This window comes from Dipodomys merriami, unplaced genomic scaffold (assembly GCF_024711535.1).
Source record: "Dipodomys merriami isolate MVZ:Mamm:240054 unplaced genomic scaffold, mDipMer1.0.p SCAF_14, whole genome shotgun sequence".
Lineage (NCBI taxonomy): Eukaryota > Metazoa > Chordata > Mammalia > Rodentia > Heteromyidae > Dipodomys > Dipodomys merriami.
The window spans coordinates 8,459,550-8,473,309 of record NW_027202715.1 but is presented as its reverse complement, the minus strand read 5'-3'; the positions used below and the strand labels follow the sequence as shown (position 1 = coordinate 8,473,309).

The 13,760-nt window shown below is 45.9% G+C and overlaps 1 protein-coding gene across 1 annotated transcript in view; it reads right to left on the bottom strand.

The window, feature by feature from the left end:
* Sh2d4b (SH2 domain containing 4B) overlaps positions 1 to 12,501 on the bottom strand; it is a 55,985-nt gene extending 43,484 nt beyond the window's left edge. Inside the window, exons 1-3 of the mRNA XM_070020374.1 lie at positions 12,318 to 12,501; positions 7,283 to 7,442; positions 5,296 to 5,443 (exon numbers count right to left, since the gene is read on the bottom strand). Of these exons, the coding sequence (XP_069876475.1) occupies positions 5,296 to 5,443; positions 7,283 to 7,442; positions 12,318 to 12,501 (492 nt within the window). The remainder of the gene's footprint in view (positions 1 to 5,295; positions 5,444 to 7,282; positions 7,443 to 12,317) is intronic.
* Positions 12,502 to 13,760: the final 1,259 nt, after the last annotated feature.

Below are 13,760 nucleotides of genomic sequence, written 5' to 3'. Positions count from 1 at the left end.
CAACTTTTTTGGAACCACTCTCAAAACAAGGATTGAAACCATGATCATGGGACATTGTTCCTGAGCTTTTTCTGCTCAAGGCTAGTGCTCTACCACAGGAGCCACAGCTCAACTTCTGGCTTTTTTGGGTGCTTAAATATAGATAAGAATCTCACAGACGTTCCTGCTGCAGCTAACTTCAAACCATGATCCTCAGATCTCAGCCTCCCGAGTTGTTAGGATTACAGGTATATCCAGTGGTGCCCAGCAACCAGGCCATTCTTTGATCGAGATGGTTTAGTAATTATGCCTGGGCATGTCATGGAAAGACAGAACTTCAGCTCTTCTATAGCCATCTTTGGGAGTACAGACATGAGCTCTATGTTTCATAGAGCATTGGAAGCAGAGAGAGAGGTATGCTTGATTGTTTATCTCTACTAACCCAATCCAGACATCATAAATCCCTTTGGAAAAGCTAGCTTCGGTTACCTGTTATTGAGCAACTAGCTACCAGAAACTGGAATTGGTGACAATAACAATTTAACTTCCTTATGATTCTATGGGGTAATGGTTCAGGCAGGGTTTGGTGGATGGCTTTTCTCTTCCACACGGTCTCAGCTGAGGTCAGGCCATGGTTGGGCTCACCCCTGGGATGGGCTAGTGGCTTAAGGAAGGATTTGGTGACATGTCTAGCAATTCAATGCCCCTAGCCACTTTTGCTCTGTGGCTAATTTGGATTTATTTTGTTTTGTTTTGTCATTACAGCATGGTAATCTAGGGTAGCAGGTTTCTTAAAGATCAGCTCCCAAAAACAAACATTGTAAGAGAGGCAGTTAAAGGGCTGCAGATTTGTGCATTCTGTCCTTATGAGTTGCACAGATAAAATACATTACCAAGTAACACTAAAGGCATGGCTCAAGTAGTAGAGTGACTGTACAGTAAGTGTAAAGTCTTGAGTTCAAGCATCAGTTCCACCAAAGGAAAGAAAAATACCTGGGTGTGGGGAGGGGAGGAGGATGGGAAGGTATGGGAAGGGGAAACAACAAGGAGGCAACAATGCTTGATAAGAAATGTACTCGTTATCTTGCCCATGGAATTGTAACTCCTCTGTATGCTATTCTCCCAATAAAAAAAGAAAAAAAGAAAAAAAATACCATATATGTACAAGAAAGTTGTCTCAGGATGTTTACTATTACAGTATATTTTATGCTAGCCCCAAATGAAAACCACTTATAAAGTCATCAGGAAAGAATTGAAAAAATAAATAAAACCAGAAATAAATAAAATGTGAAAACCATGAACTATTTATAAAATTATAAAATTAGTAAAAAATTGAATCCAGCCTTAGAAATTGATGCTTTATGTTTTTATGTCTTTGTGCATTTTATAAAATAGAAACAGGAGCCAGACACCAGTGGCTCACACCTGGAACCCTAGCTAGTCAGGAGGCTAAAGTCTGAGGACTATGAGTTTAAGCCAGCCTGGGCAGGAAATTCATGAGACACTAATCTCCAAATAGCCAACAAAAAGCAGGAAGTCGAGCTGTGGCTCAAGTGGTAGAGTACAAGCCTTGAGAAAAAAAAGTTTAGGGGTACTGTCTAGGCCCTGAGATCAAGCCCTAGAACTGGCACCAAAATAAAAGAAAAAGAAAGAAAAGGGAAAAAAAAGGAAGGAAGGAAGGAAGGAAGGAAGGAAGGAAGGAAGGAAGGAAGGGAGAGAGGGAGGGAGGGAAGGAGGGAGGGAGAAAGGAGGGAGGGAGAAAGGAGGGAGGAAAGGAAGGGAGGGAAGAAGGGAGGGGGAAGGAAAGAAGGAAGGAAGGAAGGAAGGAAGGAAGGAAGGAAGGAAGGAAGGAAGGAAGGAAGGAAGGGAGGAAGGAAGGGAGGGAGGGAGGGAGGGAGGGAGGGAGGGAGAAAGGAGGGAGGGAGAAAGGAGGGAGGGAGAAAGGAGGGAGGAAGAAAGGAGGGAGGAAAGGAAGGGAGGGAAGAAGGGAGGGGGGAAGGAAAGAAGGAAGGAAGGAAGGAAGGAAGGAAGAGGGAGGGAGGGAGGAGGGAAAGGAAGGAAGGGAGGGAGGGAGGAAGGAAAGAAAGAAAGAAAGAAAGAAAGAAAGAAAGAAAGAAAGAAAGAAAGAAAGAAAGAAAGAAAGAAAGAAAGAAACTACAACTATGCATTCAAAGGGAGGGAGAGAAAGAATATAAAGATTATACTTTAGCAGCTTCAGAAATACTGTTATTTCTCAAGTATAAAGCAAACATGGAAGAATATTTATACTTGTTGAACTTGTGAGTTGCATGTTCCTGTATATTTGTGCTACCTTCTACATTTTTATACGTTAAAATTTAAATAAAAATTGATGGCCTATACCTGTAATCCCTTAGGATGCTGAAGCAGGAGAATCTCAAGACCAGCTTGGGTAATAGTCTAGCTAAAAATAATCCTTATTTACTTTAATTTGTTTGCTTAAGTGAATCATCTGTAAATACACACACACACACACACACACACACACACACACACACACACACACTTTTCTATGTTTTCGCCAGCATTTGTTCAACTTGCTTGTTCAGCTGGTACTGTCCTATCTGACACATCCTACTCACCCTCTTTGGCCCTAGGATAATTAAGTAGGGAGTCTCATGGACTTTTCTACCCATGCTGGCTTCCAACAATAATCCTCCAAGTCTCAGACTCCTGAGTAGCTAGGATTACAGGTGTGAGCAACCAGCACCCAATATATATATATATATATAAAGTTAAGTGGCAGTTAGTCATTTGTGCTGTGTTGTAGACATCAAAGCTTGTCTCTAGGATAGCACAGGCTCCACATGAGGAGAAATAAGTTCTACCTCACAGAGGAAGCAGTAGTGAAGAATTTGCCACCAGCCGTCTGGAATCTTCTACAGAAACCTCTCAGATAATGTTCCAGCCTATGTTTAACTATTTCCTGGGATGAAGAGCTTGACACAATGGCAAGCCAGTGCATAAGGAACAGATCTCACCCAAATACCCAAGATGGTAAACCCGAGATGACTCCAGGGCCCTGTATCAGATGCTCCCCACAGACACTGCCCTGTGCAGCCCCTCCAGAACTCTCAATACAACACAAGTTCCCAAGCCTCCTCAGAACAAAGACAGCCCATATCAGGATGACATTCACACTCAACAAATGATATTCTAAAACCGACACACTGGAACTTCTTTCTTCCATTGGAAATGACACCGACATTCTACATCTGAGTCCCTCGAAGGTGAAGACTCTCGGGTCATGCCAGGTAGCTTTACCGACTCCACCATGAACCCTGGCACAGAGCCTCCTACAATTTTTCCACCCCTTCTATCACCAAAACTCTCAGGGAGACCATCAACCAGAGAATCTCCTTCAGGAACATGATCTTCTTTGTGCACCCAACTCTACCAAACTCAGCTCCCAGTATCTGAGCTCAGCCTTGTGGAGGAGGGAGCCCACAGAGAAGCAGATGACAGTCACTGCTGGAGAGAGTAAAAGAGAATTGGTATTCCTCCTCCCCGGCCGACTAAAATAGTCATCAGCCAAACCAATAACACAAATCTCTCCCCCACTGCGGACTGGATTGGACATATGATTACAGAAGCATTCTTGCTTGCAGTAGGCATGCCACTGCGTACCCCTACTCCACAGGACGGTGCCTGCGTTCACAGGAGATGCTCCCGAAAGGTCTGAGGGATTTATCAGGATTTTTGAAAACTAACTCTCCCAAGCCCGATCTGGCATCTGTTTATTTTTAAAAATGAAGTCTTAGTGGAAGCAGCCACATGCATCTCTTCACATATTGTCTGTCGCTCCTATTATCTTACAAAGGTAGAGTTGCACAGTATAGGGCAGAAGGTAGGACTCCCACAGCCTGAAATACAGCCTGGCCCTTTGCACAAATGCCTTTGCTAACACCTACACCACAGTGCCAGGAGCTATGGAACTTCCTTCCAAGTTATTCAGCAAAACAACAGGCAAAAGAAAAGATGTTTGCACATATGTGTGTGCATATATGTGTATGTAAGTATGTATGTATGCATGTGTATAATGTACATATGTATATATAAATATGTGAACACATGCATACATGTATATGTATATATGTGAGCATGAGACAATGGAAAAAGAAGATTAATACATTTGGCTCATAAAAATTTTGAGCTTCTGCACATCTGAAAATACCAAAACCAAAACCAAGAAAAAACCTGAGAAAATATTTGCAATATAAATGATATTTTTTAAGCTGTCACTATGGTGGGTGTGGGGATCTTAAGCCATTTAGAATAGAATGGGCAGATGTCATATACATAGACCCCACATCTGCACCTCTATATAACAGCTCCCCCCAAAGTCTCATTCAAAGAGACTGGACCAAACTATAACTTGGGTGCCATGTCCCTGTGCTATGGATGATACCATGCCCCACTAAAGCACCTACTATTGGGTGCTGGTGGCTCATGCCTGTAATCCTAGCTGTTCAGAAGGCTGAGATCTGAAGACCACAGTTCAGAGCCAGCCTGGGCAGAAAATTCCATGAGATTCTTATTTTTTAACCAGCAGAAGAACCTGAAGTGGAGGTGTGGCTCAAGCACCAACCTTGAGTTCAAAAGTCAAGTGAGAGCCTAAGGTTTTGAGTTCAAGCCCCAGTACTGGCACTAGATACATAGACAGACAGACAGACAGACAGACAGACAGACAGACAGACAGACAGACAGACAGACAGACAGACAGACAGACAGACAGACAGACAGATAGATAGATAGATAGATAGATAGATAGATAGATAGCCTGAGGAAGCTCAATGCTACAAGTGAGTTGTTAGAGCTAGCCAGAACCTAATAAGAGCTGTTTAGCTGTCCTTTCCTGGAGCATTTCCTAAAGAGTACCTACCATTGTGAATATGTGTCTCTTTCAACTCAAAAGCATCCTCTCAAAGACTTGAGAGCCATTCCTTTCAGTGTGACCATCCAGCAGGAAAGGTCTTCCATCCTTCCAGCCAATAGACCCAACTCCTAATTGCTCTTTGTGACTCCCAAAGTCTACTGAGAACCTGCTATTTCCTCTCACCACTGGCCCAAACATCCAAGTCTAGTTCATGTGGACTTTGCCCATTCTCTGTCCCTGCCGGACCTTGAGTTTCCTCATCTGACTAGAGGCATGGATGGACTCAAATGGTGTGTCCATTTCCTTTCTGCTCAGACATGCCTGATTTCCGGTCTCATGAAGAAAAGTCTGAGCCAAACAGCCCTGCTGGCCTTGTGGGCTAAAGCAGGTGGCTTTACCCAGAAGCCCATGCAGTGGCTCACCTTGAATTCCTCGTGGATGCGTTCCTCCAGGATTTTGGCAGCCTTTCGGTCCTCCATCTCCACTTTCCACTTCTCTGCCAGGATCCTGGCTTTCTCATTGGCCAGAGCATCTCGAAACTTCTTGGTGATCTCTGCCTCTTTCTGTCTCCTTCCAAGAGAGTACCCAAAAGGAATCAGCTTGAGTGAAAAACCAAAAGTCCAGGTCACAATGGAACTTCAAATAAAAACAATGAGTAATTTTTCCTTGGAATGGAGAATGGCAGATATCAAAGGTCAACCAAACTCCATATTTGCACAGGAGGAGAGAAATAGGTACTCTCACAGGGGAATGTCAGTGTGATAGGGCTTATCAAACCTCGCCATCTTAGAGTTTACGCTTAGCTTCTGTAACTGCACTTTGCTTTTGTGACTCCATCTTAAAGGTAGCACTGCACCTCCACCCATGAGACTAGTTCCCTATGGCTTGACATTTAAAAATATATGTATCCACTGATCCGTCTATGTTCCTAAGTAATGGGTCATGGAAATGGGTCAGAGAGCTGGTCCTAGAAATGGGTCACATTGCCCCAGCTCAATGCTATGCTTGACTTCTGTAACTTCCCACTTGGCTTGCACCTGCAGGAGAGAACTTTAGGGACTTTCCACCCCTGAGCAAAGGGGGCCTCAGAACAGGCTTGGTACTGCCTTGGGCATCTGATTACCCAGTGTAGTCCCAGCCAGCTAATAAAGACTTTCTATCTGCTATACTCTGTGTTCATGTGGTCTCTCTTGGTGGCTTATCCCACAACATAAGTCAGAAGGATCATTCTAGAAGCCAGAAAAACAAGAATTGGAAATACAAAATGTTCATCAGAGACTTTTTATAGTATAAACAATTATATTGCTGGGTGCCAGTGACACATGTCTATAATCCTAACTATTTGGGAGGATTATATTTGGGAGCCAGCCCAAGCAGGAAAGTCTGTGAGACTTCTATATCCAATTAACCACCAAAGGGCCAGAAGTAGAGCTGTGGCTCAAGTGGTAGAGTGCTAGTCTTGAGCAAGAGCTCTCAGGGACAGTGCCCAGAGCCTGAGTTCAAGCCCAGAACTGGCACACACACACACACACACACACACACACACACACACACACACACATATCATGTCTTTCAATAGAACCAATAAACTGGGCTTGTCACATAAGTAAATATAGAACAATCTTAAATAGTATCAGCAATCTATATGAATGGAGTTGTCAAAGTGTAAATAAAACAGCTTTCAAAGCATGTATCATCTAAATGGTTAATCTTGGATGGTGGGTCTTGGCTGTGGTTTTCATTATTACTCTATAGATTGCAATGTTATTTGCATGCCTTTGTAATTTTTAAACTGGTTCACTATCATTAGAAATGGAGTACCTTAGAGTCTACTCCAAACTTGTATTTGCAAATTTGATGGAAAATACTAAAAAGCTGTGGATGAAGGAAGACAGAGTCTAAACTTTACAGAGGACTCAAGTGTCTGTTCAGTGGAGAGAAACTCAAGCAATGTAAAGAGGACCAAGCTGATTAACAAGGGTGGCTCCCCGGCCTCTGTACTGTACCCATGACAACCATGGAAGGCAGAGGCCAGAACACATTGTATGTATTAGGCAGGTGAATCTATACCACATGCCTATGGAAAGGGGTTGTCACACACACACACACATACACACACACACACACACACACACACACACACGCATGCATGCACGCATGCACTCACGCACACACTACTGATGTGGAAAATGAGACCCCAGTTCAGCTGATTGCTAAGACCTGGACTTAAATTCACAGGTTCACCTGATGCAAGACTCCAATGCTACTTGTCACCTGATCTGAGCACAGCTTTACACAGCCAGCCAGGCAAATGCCATCTCCTCCCTCCTATGACAACCTGCCTGGATCCCCACACCAAGGCTCCACACTCAGGCCCCACCCAGTGCCCTCCAAGCCACCGCCCCTCACCAGAGCTCCTCGGCCTCCCTCTGTGCCTGCAGTCGGGCCCTCTCAGCAATCAGCTCCTCGGAGATCTCTTCATAGGGCTTGTCACCAGGGCCTTCGCCCATGACCCACACCCAGACCTCGCCATCCGCTCCCAGCAGCCACTGGAGGTGCTTGTTGCTTGCTGCTCCCACAATGGGAGGAGAACCGAGAAAGAAGAAGAAACACATCTGATTTCTAATTAATAAGAAACATCCTAGCCGGGTGCCAGTGGCTCACACCTGTCATCCCAGCTACTCAGGAGGCTGCGATCTGAGGATCCTGGTTCAAAGCCAACCCAGGCTCTCCAATTAACTACCAGAAAATGGAAGCCATGCTGGGGCTCAAGTGGTAGAGCACTTGCCTTGAGCTGAAGCACTCAGACACAGTACCCAGACCAGAGTTCAAGCCCCACAACTGATAAAATAAAAAATAAGTTAGAAAAGAAGGAAGGAAGGAAGGGAGGGAGGGAGGAAGGGAGGAAGAAAGGAAGGAAGGAAGGAAGGAAGGAAGGAAGGAAGGAAGGAGCGCCCTAAAAACTGGTCCAGGGCCTCCAACTATCACACCACTGAGCAGACTGCCATCATCCAAAAATGGAACCTAGAGAGATACTTGTCTGACAGAAGGGCCAGGACCTGCCTTCTTCCTCTATAGAGCACAAACACATTCTCTGAGCTGGCCTCTAGAACAGGTGCTCCAGGCTGGACCAGAAAGAACAGCAAGAGGGGGAGGAAGTGGACTTGGGTCTCTGCAGGCTGGAGCCTGTTAGGAACCAATGAACCTTTTCTCCCTCCTTCTTTGTGGCTGGAAAGAAGGAATCAGAGATGGTGGAACTGCAAGATGAGGCAGCCTAGGGCCCTGCATCTCCATGACCTGCATCATACTGCAATGTAAGAAATACACCTGTAATGGCGGTGAGCCACCGAGATTGCCAACAGCCACAACAGAGTCCATTGACAACTAAAATGGAGATCTGTCTCAAAAATGGTGGTGTTGCTAAAATGAATATAAACTGGGTGTCATTGTTTTAGCAGTTGGGTAAGTGAACTGAATGGCTGGAAATACATTTCATACAGGTGAAAAATAAATAAGTCTGCTCAAAATATCAGACACTGTTATAACATAAGAGACAGACCCCATGCTTATTAAGGGAAGAGTTTGGAAAAACCAAGTGTTATTCACATGTGTGGCTAGTAGCTACGGTTTACAGAGAAATTCGTTGAAGAAAGAATCGAAAGCTTTGCAAGTAGAAATAAAATCCAAAATTTTGGGTCTTTCTTTATAGGATGCTATGTGTTGCGATGGGAAAAAAAAGAAAAGAAAAAAGAAACTTGAATATCAGTAGATCTAGACTTAGATTCTAACTTCACCTCCTACCTGTTTCTCAAAGCAGGCAATGAAGCCTTCCTGAGATTTCAATGGCTCCATTAAAAATGATAATAATTGCCAGGCTATCCGTGGTTCACAACTGTAATCCTAGCTACCCAGGAGGTTGAGATCTGAGAATCACATTTCAGAGCCAGCTTGGGCAGGAAAGTCAGTGAGACTCTTGTCTCCAACTAAACAGCAAAAAAGAAAAAACCAGAAGTGGAGCTGTGGCTCAAGTGGTAAGGTGCCAGCCTTGAAAAGGTGCCCCAGGTCATGAGTTCAAACCCTGATATAACACATCAAATAAAGAAGGCTAATTCATCATTTTATTGGGTCAAAGACACATACAAAGCCATCATGAAATGTCTTACAACTAAAGGTGTGTCATGGTTGAATTTAGATCCCTCTCTCAGTAGGACATGAAGCAGGTATGTCTTTCCATCAATGATTGTCACATTCTATGAAGAACATATAGGTACTTTACAGATCTGAGGGACTGGGTAAGCTGAGCATTTGGAAGTCCTAGCTGAGGTCAGATGGATCTCTATCTGGATGTGTTCTCCTTGCTCCCAAAGAACACATGGCTCTTAGGCCTTTGCCTGTCACTCTGATCTTTTCCTTCATAGGAAGAAAAAGCGAATGAGGAAGAAGAAGAGAAGGAAGAGGAGGAAGAAGAGGAGGAAAAGGAGGTGGAGGAGGAGGAAAAGGGACCCCCTGAGGGGTTGCCAGGGAGGAAGAATAGGGAGAAGCATGTGTATGCGCAGTGTATAGGAGATTTCCTTCAGAGGTTAGGAATATACTGTGCTGATGACTGAACATCTTTTTTTAATTTATTTTTATTTTTTGTCAGTTATGGAGCCCTTAAGCTTTGTTGCTCAAGGCTAGTGCTCTGCCACTTTGAACCACAGCATCACTTCCAGTTTTCTGGTGGTTAATTGGAGATAAGAGTCTCATGGATTTTCCTAACTCTGCTGGCTTTGAACCACGATCCTCAGATCTCAGCTTCCTGAGTAGCTAGGATGACAGGCGTGAGCCTGTTCAAGTCTGTTCAGCACCTGGCTTGAACATCTTAAATGTAGTAAATGTCACTGTCTTGCCTGTTTCTAAGTGGTTAAAATGGTAAATAGTACGTTGTGCGTGCTTCATTACTTTCAGAGGTGGCAAGTGCAGGGGAGAATATCAACCAGGTCACTGTAACAGAGAGATGAGGATGGGGCTCTCTGAGAGGGGCATCAGGGAGGAAGGCCCATGAGAAGGAACAGGCCTCTTGAGGGCCTGGGGAAAGGCCCTCCCACACAATGAGACACAAAGGGGTAGAAATTACGAATGGTGGGGAAGAGATGGGTAGATAGATGCTCGGAAAAGCATTTGTATTTCATCGATCTATGCGTCTCTGATCATATAAAATATTATTTATTGAAATGAACTCCAGGAAATGGAAACAAGAGGGGTTTTCCCCCTCTGTTGTTTTTATTATCTTTTCCTTTTGCCTTGTTTTTTTATCTCTCCCTGGGAGGCACAGAATTTTGGAAGGACAAAGGGTGAACAAATACGGCAGTGGTACTCACTGGACTATACAATGAACTATACCACAGGAGAGGAAAACTGGGCGAGGGGTGACATTATCCAAAAAGAAATGTCCTCATTACTTTGACTTATGTAACTGTAACCCCTCTGTACATCACCTTCATAATAACAACTTTGTAAACATTTTTAAAAAGAGTTTTTTAAAAGCATGTACAACATCAGCCACGGGCAAGGAGGAGGAAGAAGAAAAGGAGATACACTATCTTAACAGGTTGATCAGACATGTTCAGGGATCCTAAAAGACTGGCACACAGCTCAACCGGGCACAGCAGACGCCTCTTCTATACCATGTGAGTGGGTGAGGACCTCGAAGGAAGATGCTTGAATGAGGAAGGAAGAGAAACGACAAAAAAAGAAAAGAAAAACATCAGCCCTCAGAACAGGGCCAAATCACAAGATGCGCATCCTGACTCTACTCTGCAGCAACTGGGGTGAGCTTGGATGGTTTGGCTCCCTTCTGTGGGGTTCAGCACTTGAACTAGGGTCAGGAAGCCTGCCCTGCACCCCACAGAGACATGGAGGCATTGGGGGAAGAGCAGGTATCTAGCAGATATAAACTCACCTTCACGGCCCTTCATCATGCTTTCAGAACATGATTTAGGCACGAGACTCCCTCGCAAAAAGCTCTTTGGCCTCATGGGGCACAGCATCCCTCTCCCTAAGTCATAGCCAAACAGTTCCTAAGGGCAGAACTGAAGCTCTGACCAGGACCCTGACCTGGAGAAGCATACATATTCTTCAGAGTGCCCCCCTTATTTCTAGAAATTTAATTACCTAGAAAAGAATCTTATGGGCCAGAAACGCAAATGTGTATGACATATAATTTATACATGAAACTGTAGGCATCGATGAAGGACAAATCTCGGTATAAATATTTTTGCATTTTGAAAATTGAGTCATCCGTCTTCTTCCGGAAGGAGCTACTGGACCCTCGGGAGTCCTCAGGGCCCAGGCCTGGTGGAGGGGGAAAGGTAGATCATCATCTCCACCAGTATATGATTCCACTGCCAGCAAATCCAGCTCAGAAAGGCCTCAGACTTGGCACAAGCCACTTGTAGCCAAGTCACAGCCCTGCCCCAGTCTCCTCCTTGGAGTCCTGCTTTGTTTAGGGGCCCCAGTGACTCAGTCCTGCAATCCTAGCTACTCAGAAGGCTGAGATCTGAGGAATCCTGGTTCAAAAAGAGACTCTTCCCTGCATATCACCAGCAAAAAGCTGGAAGTGGAGGTGCGACTCAAGTGGTAAAGTGTCAAACTTGAGTGAAAAAGCCAAGCGAGGGAGGGAGGACCTCAGTTGAAGAAGCCCCAGGAATGACCCTCAGCACCCTCCCCCCCAAAACACCTATCATTCACTCTGATTATGTGAAGGTCAAGTGGAAGAAGACTGTGGGAAATGAAAGAAAGGGAAAAGGATCAGCACTGTGGAGTGTAATGTGAGTACTGCATAAACAAGAGGGACCTCCACGTACGTAGCAGCCTTCTTGTTTCCGTCCAGGGGTCCTGAGCCATTGCCTTTGCTCACACACCCACAGTCTTGACTGGCACATGACCGCATATAAACCACCCTACTTCTTGTCTGTAATTGCTATGGCCACTGGGCCCTGGCCCAGTGTCCTTTTGCTAAATGCACAGCAGGACTTCGGGCCCAACCCATAGCCTCCTCTCATAGGAGGATCCAGAGCAAGAGGCCTGGTGCACTGAGAACTCTTGAAGGGAGGAACTGCCAGTGGCCAAGAACATTCGTTGGGGTTAATTAAGATCTTGCACTCTCCCATCATGCAACTGACACACACCTGACCACCATCTGAGCTCCCAGTGGTCCCTCGGAATATGGACCTATCACAAGACAAAGCAAGTCTCCATTTCCCTGATCTACTATAACCCTGTCTAGTCCCTGCTACAGCCTGGACCTGTAGGTGGTCTTGATCAAAAGACAAAAGCACCTGGCAAATGAGGCCTCACAGCTCAGCACCGGGTTTCGAGCCCCCAGCCTTCGACCTACCAATCCCCTTCTTGCAGAAGAGCCAAGCCCGGCCTTACCATCTCTTCTACCCACTCAGACACATACCTCGCTTCACCTTCGGGGGCCTGAGGCCGTCTGCCTGAGCCAGGGCATCCCAGACCTCCCTCTCCCTCCAGCGCCTCAGCTGCTCCTCTCGCATCTTGTAGAAGAGGATGTGCTTCTGCACATCGCTCAGCTCAGCAAGGAGCTCGGGGTCGATGTACATGTCATGGAGGATCTGCTGCAGCATGATGCACCCCAAAGAGCAGCCAGGCCAATGCCTCGGGCCACCCCTTCAGCCCTAGATCCTCACTCCAGGTCCATTCCCAGCATCGTCATTGATTCGGCATCGTCACTTTCCATCTCAGCTCCCAGCCAGCGATCAACTCATCTCTGCCCAGGACAGCATCAGAGGCCTGTTGGGCCAGACAACAGGCCCCTGGGAACTTAGCCGCCTGCAGCTCGTGGGAGCACCCAACTCTGGGGTTTCTCAACAGTTGCCTGGGTCTTGACTTCACCTGCAACAAGGAAAAGGATCCAAACTTCCAGCTCAGCAGGGCAGTGCCCAGCTCAGCCCAGCCCTGCCGGGACCAGTCAGTAGGTGTCGAGTGATCTGTTTGTGGAAGGTAACAATGACACCAGCCGTATCAGTGACACTGCCCTGGCCAGTGAGAACTGATCTCTCCCGGGCAGATAAGAGGAGGGAAGAGGAGGAGGAACCATGGGTAGCTTTGCCTACTAATTCCATGTCTTCTGAGTCAATTTCAAATAGAAGCCAGGGGAGTCAGCCAGGAGTTTCTGGGTTCCCCTGGCCCCTGGCTCTACCTTCTACCCTAGCCACCCTTCTTTTTGAGGCAGACTGAGGTGATGCTTTTAAAACTCTGCCTTTGGGGAGAGAAAAGATCTTTCCCCCCATCTCTATCATAGTGAGGGAGGAAGATAAAATGGACATAGTAGAGGCAGCGTAGGGTTCAAGGACTTGAAATAAGCTATCTGCCTTTCCTTTTCCCCTAAAGTGAGCCCCTGAAGCTATGCTGGTACTCACTGACAAATCCACCATGGCTGATCTGAGAAGTTGTTGATTTTCTTGTTGCTGCAAGTGGCTGGAGTTCACCCCTCCAAAAAAGGGGGGAGGAGGAGGAGCAGCAGGAGGAGGAGGGGGAGGAGCAGGAGGAGGAGGAGGAGAGCCGGAAGGCACATTCTAGTCTAGATCAGAGGTGCTGGCTAAGGTAGTATATTGCCACCTGCTTGAATGAAATCTGGAGGGCAGGGAGGAGCTACAGTGGCTAAGACCGAAAGCTCCTGACTAAGCATGAGCTTGAAAGCCACTCTGTTCTCAGTGCCCTTCCATTGAGAGGAGGAAATTGGAGTTCAGTGGAAGTAAGTAAGGCTTGACCATGGGCTTACCCTGTCAGTAGGTTGCTGCTCTGATTAAGTTACTGGGCCTGAGCCAGGTTTCAAAGGGTTGGAAGATTGTGAACCACCAGGAGACAACAAGCAAATAAGGAA